Source organism: Malaclemys terrapin, chromosome 9, assembly GCF_027887155.1.
Source record: "Malaclemys terrapin pileata isolate rMalTer1 chromosome 9, rMalTer1.hap1, whole genome shotgun sequence".
Lineage (NCBI taxonomy): Eukaryota > Metazoa > Chordata > Testudines > Emydidae > Malaclemys > Malaclemys terrapin.
Window position 1 is genome coordinate 463,760 of NC_071513.1, and position 18,955 is coordinate 482,714.

An 18,955-nucleotide genomic window follows, 5' to 3' on the forward strand; every position below is an offset into this window, starting at 1 on the left:
TCTTCCCTGAGCCCCAACTCTATCCTATGCGGCACAACCTGTAGGCTGGGCTGCAGGGGATCCCTGGCCTGTGAATATGCCCCACCCACAGGGCTGGGGGTGGGGGCTAGATTCACACCTGCTCACTCTTGGAATCACCTTTGCACAGGAGCCCTGTGAAAACTCATCTGCTGCTCAGTAGCATCCTGGTAAAATGTGCCACCATTGTGTGTGTAGTGGTAGGGTTTCCCTGGATGGTGCTTCGCACACGTTCCACACCCCACAGCCCAGCCCAGGCAGACAGGTCTGTCCTACACAAAGTAGCGCACTCTGCTTCATTTGCATTTAAGCAGGAAACAGAATCATCAAGCAGGGAGGGAAATGAAGCTCAAACAGGTGAGAAAAAAACAGCAGGGAACATCCTTCCATCTAGACATTTTGGCTCCTGGTACCAACTGGAAATGTTTTTTGGGGGACTGAAACCATAAACAGGAGGGCCAAACACCCCAACGTGCCCCCCCCATCACATTTACTGTGCCTGAAGAGCAGAAGGAAGCAGTTGTTGGACTCTGGGGAGGGTCTTGACCTGAGCATTTGGACAGTAATCTGCTGCAGCATGTGGTGAGAGGCTTTGCTTGACCTTGCTGTAGTTTGTTAAGCAAGGGACCAACAAAGGGTTTCTCTTTAGTTTCTTCTAATCATTTCTGACTTTTATGCCGTGTTACTTGTACTCACTTCAAATCTCTCTCCTTGTAGATAATAAACATGTTTGGCTGTTTTATCTAAGCCAGTGTGTTTAAGTGAAGTGTCTGAAGAACTATCTAAGCTAATTAACTGGCATATTATTCCATTAAAGGAATATTGGATTTAATATATTTGCTGTCCAGGCCAGGGCTGGACGTACAGGACTGGGGGTGTGCTGGGGTCACCCTGCAGTGTAACCCAGGCTGGTGAGAGCCAGGGTGTGGCTGGCTGGGTGCAGTCACACACAGACACTCAGGGGCTGCCCTGCATGCTGGAGGCTGTTTGTGAAGAGTCCGGGTCGGAGCTGCTACAGCAAGGCACCCAAGGTTGCAGGGCAGGGGTGACACAGCCCCCAACTAGTCTGGATTGTGCCCTGGTATGTCACAGAGCTGGGCTTTGAAGTGGTCTCTGGCCTGTGAGTGTGCCCCGTCCAGCAGGGGCAGGGGGCACAGGGGTCTGGGACTTGCATGTGCAGCAAGATGGGTCCTGGCCCTGGGGGAGAAAGCTGTCCTGCTGCACATGCTGCTGGAAAGGCATCCCATGCTGACCAAGGAGCTGTGAGCCCAGGACAGATGGACACTCACAGTATGCTCACAGAACCTGGGCGGTCTGCAGCCTTCTGGCAGCATTGCGGGGCTGGGCAGGGTCCGAGCAGCCCCCGGATACCACACTGCCATGCAGGACACAGGGGAAGGGCCTGGCTGCCGTGAGAAGCCCGGAGGGTTTGGTAGGTGTTTGGGGGGATGCAGCTCTCTGTTCAGTCTGTGCTTGGCCCAGCCCCCAGCAGGACAGAAAGGAGCTGGCCCAGTGGGCCGGCTTGGCAGGGTTTGGGGGGGGCCTGCAGTCCCGCCGCCCCGGGGATCCTGAGCCTTCACCAAACCCCAGGTGACAAAGGGAAAGAGGCAGCTCCTGAAAACACAGCTTTAATGGCCGACATTTCCGACACTCCACTTGCCAGGCCCCACCTGGTGTCCTCTGTCTCAGCAGCCACGGGGGCTGGGCCCCGCAATGAGGATGGCTCCTTTCCCTGCAGGAGACAGGGCCTCTGTTGGGGGCACCGGTGGGGCTTGGGGGACATCACACAATGAACTAAGGCAAATTCCGAGCGCTCTGCAGCCGCCCCAGCCTTTCTGACGGGTTTCAGGGTGTGATGACTGGGCTTGTGCGTGGCCATGGGCCCATGGCAGTGTGGGGTGAAGGCCTTGGCACGACACCTGTGCACAAGCTGGCAGTGTCCCAGGGCCGGAGCTCAGGCAGTCATGAGTGTACCAACAGGCTCCGTTCAATACTCTTCGTCTCCCTGCAGAGCCTGTCCCCCATGGCTCCCGGTGGAGGGCTGAGGGGTAAGGGCCTTGTGCCATGGCAGGGCCCCCACCCAATGGGGCTGGTGCCTCTAGCAGGCGGAGCAGCGATCGCTCTTCTCCTGCAGCCCCGGGTTGCGGCGCAGCATGTCCTTGAGGGAGCCGTCCTGCTCCGTCAGCAGCTGGTTGATCTCATTCTGCTTGTACTCGGTGGAGAGCTTGTGGCCGTACAAGGAGCTCTTCCCCGATGTGGGGTTGGAGTCCCGCTGGGCCCGGCGGGCACAGGCCCGCACCACCAGGTACACCAGCTCGGCCATGTTGAGGATGATGCAGATGCCCGAGGTGGCCAGCATGAAGACAGTGAAGATGGTCTTCTCGGTGGGCCGGGAGATGAAGCAGTCGACGGTGTTGGGGCATGGGTAGGCCTCGCACTTGACCAGCCGGATCATCTGGTAACCAGGGTAGATCATGTAGAAGATGTACATGAAGACGGCCTCGAAGAGGAGTCGGAATATCACGCTGCAGATGTACGTCCACCACAGGGAGCCCGAGATGCGCATCTTGTGCTTCTTCACCTCCTCCAGGTGCTTGGTGTCGCCGTGCCCCGTCAGCACCAGCAGCTTCTTCTCCTGGTGCTGCTGGTAGGCCACGTGCATGGCCACTAGCAGGGCGGGTGTGGTGACCAGGATCAGCTGCAGGGCCCACAGGCGCACGTGGGAGATGGGGAAGAAGTGGTCGTAGCAGACGCTGTTGCAACCTGGCTGCTGTGTGTTGCAAGTGAAGGCAGATTTCTCATCCCCCCAGACACTCTCAGCTGCTACCACCAGCACCATGATCCTGAAGATGAAGATGACAGAAAGCCAGATGCGCCCGATGGCAGTGGAATGGCGGTTCACGCCGCTCACCACTGTGTAGAGGCCTGCCCAATTCATCGTGCCTCACACCTGCAAGAGACAGCAGCAGGAGATGGTTAGCAGCCCAGAGACCCTAGAGATGGGCCCTGTGGACTGAGAGGACTGGAGACCAGAGGCCAAAAGCAGTCGAGGATCCAGGGACAGCATTCACCGTGCTTCTTACTTAGCCCTTTCCTCTGTTGATGTGAGTGTCCGCACAGCCTGGCCAGTGGTAGCTGGGGGGCCGACCATGCTGTATGTTAGGCCTGGCTGTCTGCAGGTGGGCACCCACACTGAGTCACCACTAGTGACACTCTTGGTCTGTGTTTCTAGCCCTCATGCTGTAAAGGAAGCCTGCAGAATTTTGACCACTTTGAAACAAACACCAGGCTCTCTGCCAGAGTCTGCAGGCAGCCTGAAACGAGCACAGGGAGCTGGGAACTAATCCGGACACCTCAGTGAAGTGTTAACTCTGAAACCTAACGTAACACAGACAGACCCCAGTCGTTGGCAGGCAGGATCAAACCTGGGGCCTCTGCAGCATGAGCTAAAAGCCAACTGGCTCAGCTAAGGCTGCGGAGCAAACTCATTAATCTCTCTACATGGTCTCGGTGCCACTAGATGGGACAGACACCACACCCAGGAGGTGTCTGGGTTACACTAACAATGGGCTTTTCATTCTCGACATAGTTCCCTCTCATGGCTGATCGTTCACAGGAGAATCCAACTAATATGCTTATCCCCTCCCTCCTCCTGGGGCTCTCTAGCTCCAACCCCCCCCCCGCCCTTGCCCCAGCTGTCTGACCCTCCAGCTTCGCCCTGCTGATTTCAGCCCCCCCCCACCCCCCAGCTGTAGCGCCCTGAAGCTGAGGTAGGGGAAGCTTAGAACACATTGAATGTCATGTAGCGATTGGGGCCTGGGGTGTCTGTGCTGATTGGATTGCTCATTTGCATATTATTTGCAGCACTCCCTCACCCTGCAGAGCCCAGGGCACTCTGGTGTGGGATTTGGGGCCAGCGGCTGGAGGACTGGGGTGGAGTGTGGGCAGCTGTTCCCCCTCAGGAGTGGGGAGGAGTGCGGTGGGGTGCAGCTTTCCCTGGCATGCGCGCTGATTGCTGCTGACCCCCAGCATGGGGCACAGTCAGGGGCTCTGCTCTCCACCCGCAGCCCGGCCGGGCAGGAGCACAGAGCTCAGCAGGACAGAGGGCCTCAATCTGGGCAGGTCAGTGGCTTGCTGAGGAAGGGTCAAGCCCCAAAAGGTGTTGCTGGGGCCGGAGCACTAAGCAGCAGCAGGTGATGTGCTCTCCAGGGCCAGGGCACCTGGCTCACCCCACGTCCTGCTAGGGAGCAGCATGCACCAAGTGCCACGGGGCCAGGGAACTGCATGGGCCTTTGCTGCTGTTTGCTGCATGCCAGGAAGTGAGGGCACGTGTTACCCTTGCGCGCTCCCGCCCTGCCTGGGGCCAGCCCCTCGCTCCCCCCACACAGCCCCAGCCCTTGTTTGCTCTGCTGATAAGCTGTGACTGGGTTACCTGGGCCACCCACTTCCACCAGGACGTCTCCCAGCCCCCTGCTGCCTGCCCCCTTCTCCCAACCTCTAGCCAGAGCACCACGACGGGGGAGAACGTTGCACCGGCCATCAGAATAGAATGGCACCAGGACCCCAACAACACCTCCCCGTCCCCTGCCAGAGCACTGGGAGCAGCCGCAGCGGGCCCAGCGGACGAGCGTCCGTTCCCCTGCTGGGGTTGCCAGCCCCAGACAGACCCAGAAACGCGACTTGCAGCCATCACCTGCCTCTGCCCGTCGGCTCCGCCTGCGCCACTGACCCCTGTGCAGAGCTCTGCAGAGGGGCAGGAGCAGGAGATGGGTCGGGGCCTGTAGCGGCTGTGTTACCTTGTGGTGAGGAGTGTGTCCTTTCTGAGCAGCCCGGAAGGGTCCCCGCTAAGCTCTCATGTCTCTGCGCAGCTCAGCCCCCCGCGCTGCCTGCCCTTGTCTCTATCTGCCGCTGCCCTGCACTGGGAAGTCATATGCTGCTTTATAAACTATTCACATACAATGAGGCCTTTATGGGACCCTGAACAACACACTGTAGAATTCAGATCAAATGCCCTGACTTCCGCCTACCCCCTGCCAAACAAAGTGCCAGTGTCCTGCATTCCAGCCGGGCCCAGCCCCGCGCCCGCTCCCACCTTGCCCACGAGAACGAGTCTGGCTCTCTGCCCTCCTGGCATGCCAGGGACCCCACCGGGTGCTCTCTCCACTGCCCCCCCATGGCCAGAGCCTCACGCTGCCTCAGGGTGACGCCAGCTCACGCCCCTGCTGCAGAGGTGACTGTCACCAGGGCCCAGAGAACAAGCCGGGCTCGCTATGAAGGGACGGCTCACCCAGAGAACAAGCCAGGCTCGCTCTGAAGGGACAGCTCGCCATAGCCCCCCCAGGGCCCAGAGAACAAGCCGGGCTCGCCATGGCCCTAGGCCCCAGAGAACAAGCCAGGCTCGCTCTGATGGGACAGCTCGCCGTGGACCCAGAGCTCCCTGGCGGATGCAGGCCAGGATGTAGCCAGGGTGTAACGTTATTGATTTGAACTGGGACCATATAGAACATGGTTGCAACCAAAGTCCTGTAGTGGCACCAAATCTTGTATAAAGGGGGTCAAATGAAGTGTCTAAGACAAGGTTAGGGTTTGCTGGTTATGATTATGCTGTCTATATGTGTGTATCAATTTTGTAGTTGAAGTTATGAATATTGGCTCTATACTGTCTGTATTTCAAACTTATGCTATGCTTCTGGGTGACATCCCAGACAGTTGGTGTTAGCTCTGCCTAGCCTGCTTGATGGCCCATTAAGGACCATCAGCTATACAATTGACCCATTGAGAGAAGGCAGATATGCCTTGTAACTCAGCAAAGTATGCAGGGACCTGCCCATGTGACTCCAGACTCCATTTTGCTGTAATTTTCCACAGTAAGGACAAAGAGGTGTTCTTACACCTGGAAAAGACTATAAAAGGCTGATGCCTCATCTCCATCTTGTCTTCAATCCTGCTTCATACCTCTGGAGGGACTTTGTACAAACTGAAGCTCTGAACAAAGGACTGAATGACCCATCCCAATTGGGGATGTTCCAGAGACTTGATTTGAACCTGCAGTTTCTATCACTGCTGCAAGCCTGAACCAAGAACTTTGCCATTACTGTGTGTAATTGATTCTATTTAACCAATTCTAGCTCTCATCTCTATCTTTTTCCTTTTATGAATAAACCTTTAGATTTTAGATTCTAAAGGATTGGCAACAGCGTGATTTGTGGGTAAGATCTGATTTGTATATTGACCTGGGTCTGGGGCTTGGTCCCTGGGGATCAGGAGAACTTTTTTTCTTTTAGTGGGGTATTGGTTTTCATAACCATTTGTCCCCATAACGAGTGGCACTGGTGGTGATACTGGGAAACTAGAGTGTCTAAGGGAATTGCTTGTGTGACTTGTGGTTAGTCAGTGGGGCAAAACCAAAGTCCTCTTAGTCTGGCTGGTTTGGTTTGCCTTAGAGGTGGAAAAACCCCAGCCTTGGGCTGTAACTGCCCTGTTTAAGCAATTTGTCATGAATTGGCACTCTCAGTTGTGTCCCGCCAGAACCAGCATCATTAAACAGGGAAGTTCAGGTGCTTGGCTGTGGGAGCTCAGGTGCACAGCTGCTGCCAGGAGGTGGGTCAGAGGGCTGAGGGGAAGTGCAGGCCAGCTTCTCGCCATGGTGCAGAGTTGGCATCAGTCACTGCCTAGTGGCTTCTGACAAACATCTGGCAACTGGCAGCTCCTTCTTGGAACGAGAACACAGTTTGTGCCAGAGCCCGGTGTCCCAGCTGGGCACCCAGGAGCCTCTGTTCTGGGGCCACCCGAGGCCTCGCATTGTCATGCCCTCTGCTGCAGCGCGAGCCGTGAGAGGCCAAGAACAGCCATCCCCCTGTGCAGCAAGAGACGGGCGTCTGCCACGCAGGGGGGAACATCACGGCTTTGCCAGACAGCTCTGCAGGCATGGGAGAGCTGCCTCTCTCGTGTCCCTCTTGCTGGGTACTGCCATTCCTGCATGTGCACCCCTCTCCAGCAGCAGGGCTGCCCAGAGGATTCAGGGGGCCTGGGGCAAAGCAATTTTTGGGGCTCCTTCCATAAAAAAAAGTTGCAATATTATAGAATACTATATTCTCGTGGGGACCCCTGTGGGGCCCGGGGCAAATTGCCCCATTTGCCCCCCCCCGCCCCTCTGGCGGCCCTGTCCAGCAGGGAGCGGGGACCAGTAGAGTCAGTGACTTCCCGGGTCGCACAGCTGGGAATTGATGGGCTGAGTCCCAGCTCGGTGCCTGAGCCACGAGCCCAATGCTGACACATGGAAAGCCTGCCCCTGCTGCAGGTCGGACTGCATGAGCCTTGGGGCGTCTCCTGTCAATAATTTGTGAGCCTCCAGTGGCCCTGGCTGTGCTGTGCGTTTGAGAAGCCCACAGCCCCTCTGGCACAGGAGTGTGTGTGGGGCTAGGCCGGCACGGCCTGGGGAGAGGGGCATGGGTAATGGGACTCCTCTACACCTGTGTGCTTCCTTGCTGCTCTGTTGTGTGAAGAGCAAAAATGGCCTTTGGAATCTGCTGGCAGCAGAGCCAGCCAGGCCAGAGGAGCGCGGCTCCTTGCTCACGCCCCGGCACCCCTACGGGCTCCTGAGCTGCTCTCTAGAGAGGAGCTCCGGGCTCTGCCAAGAGCCCCAAGCACCGGGGACGGGAGACAGGGCAGGGCTCAGACTGCAGGAGCAGAGCAAGCAGCAGCGTGTTCAGGAGGAAGTTCTTGTGGGAGCCGCAAGCTCTGGAGCCCTAGAGAGCAGGGAGCGCCCCATCGCACCCGGGGGAGCAGGGGGCCCCACAGGGTGAGCCAGGGCTCCAATGGGGGGTGGAGGGGCTCTCTGCTGGGGAGCTGACTGCGGAGTTCAGGCCTCATTTGCATTTCAGTTCTGTGGCATTTGGGGCTGTTTTGGTTAAAATACAGGTAAGTTTTGAGTTTGGGGGCAATAAAACACTCTTGACTCTCTTGGGAAAGGGCGGGACAAGAGACCCGCCCTGGCTGTGCTGGGGTCACTCGGATGGAGCTCTGGCCTGGCCCGGCTGGAAAGAGCTGGGCACAGGTGGGAAACGAGGGGGGGGAGAGATTTGCTGGCAAAGGCCGGGTGTCACTGTCGCTGTGCCTGTGCTACGCAGTGACTCCAGGTGGCCTGTCCTGAGGCTGACGGCTGGTGCAGAGCTCAGGGGAGTTGGATGGCCAGAGACCAGCCACAAGAGCCCAGCCGTGGCTATGGGGGTGTCACCTCCCTGCCCCACAATTGAACCTATAACTCTTGTGAGCTGGGGAGCTGCTGCCCCACCTAGGACAGAAAACGGGGACCAGCCCCCGCTGCTCACCGTGACCCAGGTGCAGCGGCTGGGGAAGGCCTGAGCTTGGGCTGCTGGGAAGGACCTGGGGCGGGAGGGTTTGACCTAAGTTCCATACGAGCTGTGCAGCCGTGCAGCTGCCTATGAAGCCCTGCACAGGGGCTCACGGTGGGGAGACGTGCCTTCGTCGCCGGGCCCCAGCGTGGACCTGCCGCAGCCGGGGGAGAGGTGCCCCTCCCCCTGCCCCGAGCTGCTGCGGCGAGAGAGGACTGGGGGGAGTCCTCTCTCCCCACTGCAGCCCCAGGGCAGCCTGCACCCCAAACCCCTCATCCCCGGCCCCACCCCAGAGCTCACACCCCCCTGCACCCCAACCCTCTGCCACAGCCCTGAGCCCCCTCCCACACCCCAAACCCCTCATCCTCCACCCCATCCCAGAGCCCACACCCCAACCCTCTGTCCCAGCCCTGAGCCCCCTCCTGCACCCTGAGCCCCTCATCCCCACCCCCATCCCAGAGCCCACACCCCCCCTGCACCCCAACCCTCTGCTCCAGCCCTGACCCCCCCTCCCACACAGTGAACCCCTTGGCCCCACCCCTGCCACAGGAATGTTGTTATGTGCTCCAATATGAAGGTCATGTGTCACTCAACACCTCCATAGTGGTGCACATAACAAAATTCATTCTGCACATGGACATAACAAATGAGAGGGACCCCGGGTCTGACTGAAGGGGTGTAAGTGAATTATTACTTGCAGGCTGTCCCACATTTATTGTGTTGTCTCCCCTCCTGCCAAGGGTTGGTTTTGAACCCATGGGCGCAGGGCTTGAGACGGACTCTATTGCCTATCAGAGGTGCCCTGGGGGGTGTATAGGTTCCCAAGTTTCTGAGCTGAGGTTGGCCCTTTAGGAACCCCTAGAAAACTGAACCCAGCCCGCCTTGCTGCGGACCCCGACCCCGCACCGGCAGAAGGGTTAAAATTGTTTGTATTATCGCCATGGGCCCGGCCGGGCCAGATGCTGCACAAACTTAGCCCATAGGAGCCATGCGCCACAGAGCTGGAAGAGTGAGGGACGTGACGCTTTTAAGGTGGCCATAATAATGAGCTAGCAGCGAGGAGACAGGGAGGGCTGAGATGCACATAAGAGTAGCTCTGCCTGCAGAACAGAGAGCGCCAGGGAAGGGGGCTGGAGAGCGGGAGGGATGTGCCCATCACACGCACATGGCAACACCATCAGGGAAGGCAGGCAGGGAAGCCGGGGCAGAGATGGAGGCGGGGGTGGACTCTGGAGGCAGCCGGGGGGTGGGGAGGGAGATGGAGGTGGGAGTGGAAGGGGCGGCTCTATGTATTTTGCCGCTCCAAGCATGGCAGGCAGGCTGCCTTCGGCGGCATGCCTGCAGGAGGTCCCTGGTCCCGCAGATTCAGGGTACCCACCGCCGAATTGCCGTTGAAGCCACGAGACCGGCGGACCTCCCACAGACGTGCCACCGAAGGCTCCCTGACTGCCACCCCCTGCGGCTTGCCGCCCCAGGTACGTGCTTGCCGCGCTGGTGCCTGGAGCCGCCCCTGGGGGGTGGAGTCAGTCAGGGGAGCTGGGGGGGAGAGATGGAGGTGGGCTGAGGAGCCTTGGGGGGGGGAATGGGCTGGGGGGGAAGGCAGGGAGTCGGGCCAGCGATACCAGTGGGTGGGGCAGGCTAGACGGGGCCAGGGCTGGGCGATGATAGCAGCGGGGCAGGGACTGGTGTTTTCAATTCAGGCGTTACTAACTAGATCTAGGGTTACCAGATAGCAACTGTGAAAAAAACAGGACGGGGTGGGGTGTAATAGGCGCCTATAGAAGAAAATGGTCCCAAAAGACTGGACTGTCCCTTTAAAAGCTAGGAGTACTTGTGGCACCTTAGAGACTAACAAATTTATTAGAGCATAAGCCTCCACTTCTTTGGATGCCTCCGAAGAAGTGGGCTGTAGTCCACGAAAGCTTATGCTCTAATAAATTTGTTAGTCTCTAAGGTGCCACAAGTACTCCTGTTCTTTTTGCGGATACAGACTAACACGGCTGCTACTCTGAAACCTTTAAAAGCTGGACATCTGGTCACCCTAACTAGATCTGTATGAGCGGGGGGCAGGGCAGGGTCCGTGATGCACCCGTCTGGGCGCTGGTTTCAGGGCTCAGCGTTTGGGTCTCCCTGCTCCTGAGAGAGGCTGGAGCAGACAGGTCCAAAGGCAGCATGGAAAGCAGGCTGGGGCGCCACTGGGGAACACAGCCAGTGGGTCCAGCGAGGGTCAGTTCCCTGAGCGGGAGTGGGTCTGTGGCTGTTCACAGGTGCTGTTCGGGGACAGCCTGGATGCCCCAGCCAGCAGCTGTTGCGTGGTTTGTGGGGACAGGAACTTTCCCGCCCTGCGGGGCAGAGCTGGGAATGCACCTCGTGGAGCACAGCATGAGGAGCAGGACTGCAGGCCAGCCACGACCCAGCTCCAGCACGCCCAGGCTCTGTGGGGCAGTGTTGGCACTGGCCCCATGGCAGGGGCTCTGGGCTAGAGGGCCCGACACAGCATTGCCCAGATGGCCCTTGCTAAGGGAGCCCACATGCAGAGCCCAGAGGCAGCTTGCTGAGGTTGCAGGAGTTGGCTTGAGGGAGTGCAAGGAGCAGTGCAGACTGGGCCAGCACGCCACAGCGGTAAGTCCCGGGAGCTTCCCCAGGCACCAGCCTGGCCACAGCAGAGCACTCTGCTCCCAAACACGCGCCGCGTTCCCTGCGGGGGTTACCAAGCTGCTGCCGCCGCAGGATGGTCCCGGCCACAGGAGGCGTTGGCCAGAGGAGGGCCCAGTGAGAAGCCGGTTCCTAGACAGCCCAAGAGGTGTGAACATACCTGAACCCTGACTGCTGCAGGCCAATGGCCCATCTCGGCCCATCGCCTGCCTCTGGCAGACGTAATCCCCATGTGCCCATGGGACAGCATCCGCCAGGACAGAGACATGTCACAGGGTGAGCTGGCCCTTCCGGGGCTGCCCCTGTGCCAGATGCAGCCCACCACCCCACAGGGTCAGGGGACAAGGGGCCCATCCGGGCGTGCGGGAGACAGAAATGGACGGGCAGCCAGTGGGTTGGTGAGGGGGAGCTGGGCAGAGACCTGCAGGCTGAGATGCCCCAGCAGAGCCCCAACGCCGGGGGGCCAAGGGAAAGCCCTGGAAAGCAGGACTGGGCTTACCCTGTGTGACGTAGTGGGAGGTTTTCTTGTTTTCTGTGGAGTTTCAATGGTTTGCATGCGGAGGGGGTGGGACCCAGTTTCCCTGGGTGTTACTGGTTTAACGAGGTGAAGGGAGAGGGAGTGTGTTTTGCAGAGGACTGGACAGAGGACTCGGGGACCCAGCCGATGGCCGGGAGGATGGATACCCCAGTGACTGGCGACCCGGAGGCCCAGCTGAGGAGACGCAGCCGGTTCTGGCCAGTGGGCGGACAATGGGCTGCAGAGTGAGGACCCTGTGACCTAACCAGCCGGTTCCAGCCAGAGGACAGAAGCGAGGAGAGAAGGCCCAGGTTTACAACTCTGTTTACCTGGAGAGAAGACAATGAACAGAGGCCTAGAGCCGGTGATCTCAGATGCCCAGCTGGGATCAGGGGGGCTCTGGGCTGGAGAGGGGGAGCAGGCAGAGCCCACCTGGATGCAGGGAGACTGGGATGTGCTGGGCTGAGGGAGGCCAGGCCTGAGGCCCTGAGAGTTTCCTGTGCTGTGTTCAACTCTCAATAAATCCTCCTGTTTTACGCTGGCTAGGAGTCACTCCGGGCTAGAGAACAGGGTTGCATCAACCCCTTCGGGGGTGGAGGCCCCGGGGGTCCAGAGCAAGTGGACTCCCTGAGGGGGCCCACGGCAGAGACAGACGTGCTAAGGCTCAGAGAGGTGCGGATCCAGGAGGTGGAGGGGCCTGACCCTGAGAGAGAGTGGGCCCCCGAGAAGAGCTGTCGCACTGGAAGGGGCACCCCCCACGGACCACACAGGGCCAAGAGTGGGCACGATCTGTGAGTCCGTGACACCCTGCCCCAAGGGAGAACGTTTGCGCCCAGGCCTGAGGCCAAGGAGGAGCCCTGGGAGAGGCCGAGAGGGGAGAGGGAAAGTGGTGGAGTTTGCTGCGAAGTGAGCAGGGCTGCCAGTGGGAGGGAGCCCAGCTGTGCAGGGAGAGGCCCTGGGAAGGAGAAGAGGGCAGGCAGCTCTAAACAGAGAGTTCCCAGGCTGGGGAGCCCTCTGACGAGGGTTCTTGTGGGGCTCCCGCACAGCCCAGGAGGGAGGCTGCCCCACGAGGCTCAGGAGGGCTGAGTCCAGAGGTTGGGCTAAAAAGAGATGCAGAGAAGCGAGACCCTCAGGAAGCCAGGCTGTGTCTAGCTTACGCTGGGGCAGGAAACTGGCTTGGTTTGGACTTTGATACCCCAACGGGGTGTGGGGTGGGGCGCCTCTTGTGGCTGAGCTGGGGGGCCAAGTCACCAAGAATTGGGGGTGGGGGGAGGGGAGCGCTAGGGTACTTGCAGCGCCATTCTGTGCACAAGGGGGTGGCCCTGCTACGTGGCTGGTGTCCTTACAAAGGTGTGACCGAGTGTTCTTCGCCCCGTAGAGATGGCCGTGCTCTTCGGAAGCCTCCCCGGGCAGTGCTGGTTTTCCCAGACTGTCCCATAACGGAGGTTAGATCTCTGGCACCCCACAATTGCCTGTCGCTTGATAAGCCGAGGCCCCTCGTGTAGATTTAACAGGGTAATGACAATCCTGGGGCTCAAAGAGACAGAGATGTTGTCCACCCTTGTTCTCTAGCTACTAACTGCCCTGTTGCCAAAGCGTTCTATTTATGGGAGAAGGAGCTGATGTGTTGAGCCTGTATGGGATTTTGCAGAGCATAAACAATCCTTTTCAAGAGTCTCCCAAAAAAATGATGGGCTATAAGTAACCACCTTATTCCTGTGCAGTGAAATAGAAGTGGGACTAGTCCATGTTCAAAGTTGCTCTGGTTTAAAATCTCCCCTTTTGTCAATCAGGCACAAGGTACAAGGCCCTGCCTGGATGCTCTGCATTCAGTGTAAACCTGGCTTGTACCAATGTAGCTTAGCTCACTTCCCCACTGATACAAGCCAGGCTTCAGCTGAATTCAGAGAGTCCACACGGGCAGTTTCATTCACGCTGGGTGCAGGCCTGAGTGTGTACACAGGGACAGAGCCTTGGGGCTGAGCTGCAGCAGGCGTCCTTGTCTCGGGCACTCCAAGGCTAGAGCGGTTTGTGTCCCTCGTCACAATGAGGTCCACTGCCGTAGGCGGAGCTGGCCCAGGATGTGGGGCGCTCTCAGGCAGTAGCGGGGGCTTTTCAGGGCAGTACGTGTAGCGTGAGGGGATGTTTGTGATCATGCAGACACTGCTGCTGCTGAAGAACCCGGTGGCTGGCTGCAAGGGGTGGTGAATGGCTGACTAGGAGACAGGCCCTAATGGGGGTCAGAGTTAAAGCTGTTTTTGGATCAATCTGAGCTGTAGACAAACCACAGTATTATAATAAACCCAGGAAATGCCCACTAGACCCAGCTAAAGGAAAGGGAAAGGACCTCATCCCTAAAGCATCAAATAACTTGCCTCTCTTGGGCAGCTGTAAACCTGTCTGCTGGTCACCTTAGAGTCCTTGTGGGCAGTGTTTCCTCTACTTTGTTATGTTCACGTGTGGAATTAATTTTGTTATGTGCACCACTATGGAGGTGATGTGTGACACATGACCTTCATATTGGAGCACATAACAAAATTCATGTGGTGGGGGTGGGGCTGAGGGGTTCAGAGTGTGGGAGGGGGCTCAGGGCTGGAGCAGAGGGTTGGGGTGCAGGGGGTTGAGGATTCTGGCTGGGGGTGTGGACTCTAGGATGGGGGTGGGGATGAAAGGTTCGAGGTGTGAGAGGGGGCTCAGGGCTGGGGCAGAAGGTTGGGGTGCAGGGGGGTGAGGATTCTGGCTGGGGGTGTGGGCTTTGGGGTGGGGTGGGGGATGAGGGGCTCAGGGTGCAGGAGAGGGCTCAGGGCTGGGGCACAGGGTTGGAATGCAGGGGGGCAGGCTCTGAGGTGGGGTATGGGTTACCATTCGTCCAGATTTACCCGGACATGTCCTCCTTTTCGCGCTAAAAATAGCGTCCGGGGGGAATTTGTAAAGCACTCACAATGTCCGGGATTTCCCCCTCCCCCGGCAGAGCGAGCGGCTGGGAGGGCTGCAGAAAAATCCCGGGCTGGACTCCTGAGCAGCTGTAGAGGAGCCGGAGCCGCCCTGCATTCTGAGTTGGCCTCTCCTGCAACCCGGTCCGGCAGCACTGTGCAGGGCCAGACCGGGTTTTGTTGTGCAGGGCCAGGGACCGGGTTTTGTTGTGCTGGGGAGCGCAGCCACGTGTCCGGCTCGGCTGCACAGAGCCCAACACCCTGTTCTGAGCAGCAGGGTAAGGGGGACCGGGGGCAGGAAGGTTCTGGAGGGGGCAGTCAAGAAACGGGGGGGGGGGGGCTTTTGGGGGGGGTGGAGAAAGTTTTGGGCAGTCAGGGTACAGGTAGGGGGTAGGGTCCTGGGGGGCAGTTGGGGGGGGGGTCTTAGGAGGGGGCAGTTAGGGGACAAGGAACAGGGAGGCTTAGGGGTGGGGTTCTGGAGGGCAGTTAGGAGCAGGGGTCCCAGGAAGGGGCAGTCAGGGGACAAGGAGCAGGGGGGTGGGGAGCTGGGAGTTCTGGGGGGGGGCTGTCAGGGGGCAGGAGTGGGGAGAGGGATCGGAGCAGTCAGGGGACAGGGAGCAGAGAGGTTTAGATGGGTTGGGAGTTCTGGGGGGGGCTGTCAGGGGGCAGGAGTAGGGAGAGGGATCGGAGCAGTCAGGGGACAGGGAGCAGAGAGGTTTAGATGGGTTGCGAGTTCTGGGGGGGCTGTCAGGGGGCAGGGGTGGGGAGAGGGATCGGAGCAGTCAGGGGACAGGGAGCAGAGGGGTTTAGATGGGTCGGGAGTTCTGGGGGGGGCTGTCAGGGGGCAGGAGTGGGGAGAGGGATCGGAGCAGTCAGGGGACAGGGAGCAGAGGGGTTTAGATGGGTCGGGAGTTCTGGGGGGGGCTGTCAGGGGGCAGGGGTGGGGAGAGGGATCGGAGCAGTCAGGGGATAGGGAGCAGAGGGGTTTAGATGGGTCGGGAGTTCTGGGGGGGGCTGTCAGGGGGCAGGGGTGGGGAGAGGGATCGGAGCAGTCAGGGGACAGGGAGCAGAGAGGTTTAGATGGGTTGCGAGTTCTGGGGGGGGCTGTCAGGGGGCAGGAGTGGGGAGAGGGATCGGAGCAGTCAGGGGACAGGGAGCAGAGAGGTTTAGATGGGTTGGGAGTTCTGGGGGGGGGCTGTCAGGGGGCAGGAGTGGGGAGAGGGATCGGAGCAGTCAGGGGACAGGGAGCAGAGGGGTTTAGATGGGTTGGGAGTTCTGGGGGGGCTGTCAGGGGGCAGGAGTGGGGAGAGGGATCGGAGCAGTCAGGGGACAGGGAGCAGAGAGGTTTAGATGGGTTGGGAGTTCTGGGGGGGGCTGTCAAGGGGGCAGGAGTGGGGAGAGGGATCGGAGCAGTCAGGGGACAGGGAGCAGAGAGGTTTGATGGGTTGGGAGTTCTGGGGGGGGGCTGTCAGGGGGTGGGGAGTGGTTGGATGGGGCGTGGGAGTCCCAGGGGTCTGTCTGGGGGTGGGGGTGTGGATAAGGGTTGGGGCAGTCAGGGGACAAGAGGCAGGGAGGCTTAGATAGGGAGTGGAGTCCTGGGGGGCAGTTAGGGGCAGGGGTCCCAGGAGGGGGCAGTCAGGGGACAAGGAACGGGGGGAGGGTTGGGGGTTCTGGGGGGGCGGGAAGTGGGAGGGGCTAGGGCGGGGCTCCTCCCATCCTCTTTTTTGCTTGCTGAAATATGGTAACCCTAGGTGGGGTCAAGGGGTTTGGGCTGTGGGAGGGGGCTCAGGGCTGGTGCAGAGAGTTGGGGTCTGGGGGGTGCGGAACAGGGATGAGGGTTTTGGGATGCAGGCAGGAGGAGAGGCTCCTCTCCCCAGCTGTGGCAGCTCCGGCGGGCCTGGGCTAGGCTGAGGGAGGGGGCCTCCTCTCCCCCGGCTGCAGCAAGTCCGGGGCAGGTCTGTGCTGGGGCTGGTGGGGAGGGGCGCCTCTCCCCCAGCCACGGCAGGTCCATGCCAGAGTGCAGCTGAGTTCTTGCTTTGGGGCTGCGATGGCCACCAAGGGACCCTGCCTGCTGGGGCGGCACAGAGGGTTGGTGAGCGCTCAGGCTGTCTCACTGGAAATGGCCCAGCGACTAAGAAGAGACCCCAGCTTCTAGTCTGGTGTGGGTCTGTGCCCCATTGTTCCCCAGCCCAGGCGCCACATGGGGCAGCACGGGAGGGAAGGATTTTGCTTGGAAAGCAACTGGAGCATGCTGGGAAATGGCCCAGGATGTCCCACAAGAGGGTCAGCGGGCGCTGGGCAGCGATGTGAGGGGGAGCCCTGCCCCCAGAGGGTCAGCGCGCGCTGCGCAGCGATGGGAGGGGGAGCCCTGCCCCCAGAGGGTCAGCGGGCGCTGGGCAGCGATGGGAGGGGGGGAGCCCTGCCCCCAGAGGGTCAGCGGGCGCTGGGCAGCGATGGGAGGGGGAGCCCTGCCCCCAGAGGGTCAGCGGGCGCTGGGCAGGGATGGGAGGGGGGAGCCCTGCCCCTAGAGGGTCAGCGGGCGCTGGGCAGCGATGGGAGGGGGGAGCCCTGCCCCCAGAGGGTCAGCGCGTGCTGGGCATCATTCTGGGGTTGGCAGCTGAAGTGGCACCAAGGCTCAGCTGTGGCCCATCTGCCCGAGGAGCGTGGGGTGGGTGTCGGATGTGGGAACAGCAGGCTTGGAGGCCCCTAGGCGAGGAGCAGGCTGGATCTGAGGTTTGTCTCCTCTGGCCCCAGGCTCCATGGCTGGGAAAATCCAGCAGCCACGCCGAGGAATCTGCACCGCCCCCAGGAGCTGCTGGATGGTGCTTAGCGCCCTTGAGCTGGGACTGTAGCTGGGGCTTCAGAGGGCTTCAGAGCCCTTCGGGGCATTTGTGAGCTAGCTGCCCATATGGTAAAAGCGGCTGGAGAACGGGCCTCAGCAGGGACTGCGTTACAGGGGGAGCCACAGAGGAGGTGTAAATCCACTCACATGCCTCCTGGCTCACGATTGGGGCAGCCACGGCTCCCCGGTCAGGGCAGCCGGCGGAGTGTGGTGGAGACGGAGCAGAAAACACTCTCGCTTGTGGCTGAGAGTCCAGGTGAAGCCGCGCTCACCCCCACAATGAAAGCCTGGAAAAGCAGCAGAACCCCTTTAACTCTGCCTGGGCCCCCCTTGCCACTGGCACCCAGGGGGCGAGCGCCTTTCCTCCCACATCCCTGGCAGAAAGCTGGCCAACACCACCCTCCGCTCCCTGCCTACCCAAACTGCTCCTCCAGCTGGCGAAGGGACAGGGGAGGGAAGAGACCTCTCATCCAGCCCTGAAGGAGGGGAGAGCTTGCCTCAGCTGGGCTGGGCTGTGGAAAGGAGACCCCTCAGCTAGGGAGGTTACCTCCGGGACCCCTTGCCTAAGGCTCTTGGGGCAGCATGGAGAGCTTGGAGCCAGAGCCCGCTCCCAGGGGGTGGGAGTGGGGGCCAGCCTCTGGAGAAGGCTGAGGCAGCGCGTGCTGTGGAGAAGGGCCCCAGACTCACCGCTGGCACCGAGGAACAGGTAGGGCACTGTGCAATTATCCTCTTGCAAGTGCCGTGCTTCAGCAGCGCTGGGACCTTTATACTGGCCCTCCCCTGCCGCACAGGCCAGCCCTCGGAATCAGCCGGGGAGTGGGGCTGACGCCATCCAGCCTTGCTCACTTTCCAGGTAAACAGCCTCAGGTGTGTCCAGCTGTGCCACTTGGCTGCCAGCCCTGCCTTTCTGCAGGATCCCCTCTCTGGGCCAGGCAGACAGGCCCGCACCCACTGACTGCCACAGCCCTTCCCTGGTCAGCCACAAGCCACGTGCCCCCCGCCCCACACCAGGGCAGCTGCACCAGAACTAACTGCTGAGCTTGGACTCCTCAGGCAGGGGAGAGCCCAGAGCTGGCAGTGCCAGGCCCACCTGCAGGAGAGCATGGGAGGGCCTGGACTTGACTCCAGCTGGGGGCTGCAGCAGCCCGAGTTTCCCGGCAGGGCCCCCAGGCAGGGACCCCCTAGCCCATGAGCCTCTCCTGTCTCCCCATGACAATGGCTGGCGGGGTCCGCACGGCCAAATATCGCCCAGTACTCGGTGCCTCGGCCCAGGCCCTCCCGGCTTCCCTGGGACGCTGAATTTCAACAAGTCCAACCCTGCCGTGGACAGCTGCAAAGGCAAATACAGGCTGTAACCGATTAACTCGGACACTGGGGCCTGCACCCAGCTCCAAGGTCTCTGCAGCTGAACACAGAGCCAAAAGCAGCCTATGCAACCTCTGCCTGCCCTGGCACTTGGTGACCTCCGGACCCTGGCTCCTGTTTGGCCCAGGAGGGAACAGCAAGAAATGCAGCTTCCAAACTCGGCACCAGCCTTCATCTCAGCTCGGCGGCCGGGCACTGAGCCAGGCCCTCTGCTCCTGGGGCAGCTGGGCCCTCCCCGCACCCAGCACAGCTAGGGACCCAGCTCCCAGCC

The 18,955-nt window shown here is 60.3% G+C and overlaps 1 protein-coding gene across 3 annotated transcripts; it reads right to left on the minus strand.

The window, feature by feature from the left end:
* Positions 1-1,630: 1,630 nt before the first annotated feature.
* Positions 1,631-18,600, minus strand: GJB1 (gap junction protein beta 1). Of its 3 annotated transcripts, XM_054040494.1 has the most exons (3): positions 18,007-18,600; positions 17,467-17,606; positions 1,631-2,968 (listed from the first exon to the last, which is right to left on the minus strand). In XM_054040494.1, exon 3 carries the CDS (start codon positions 2,954-2,956, stop codon positions 2,117-2,119), a length of 840 nt encoding a protein of 279 aa, XP_053896469.1. In that variant the 5' UTR covers positions 2,957-2,968; positions 17,467-17,606; positions 18,007-18,600; the 3' UTR covers positions 1,631-2,116. The 3 variants fall into 3 exon arrangements, with proteins under 3 accessions (XP_053896469.1, XP_053896468.1, XP_053896470.1); XM_054040493.1 differs by lacking the exon at positions 17,467-17,606; XM_054040495.1 differs by lacking the exons at positions 17,467-17,606; positions 18,007-18,600 and adding an exon at positions 4,815-5,124.
* Positions 18,601-18,955: the final 355 nt, after the last annotated feature.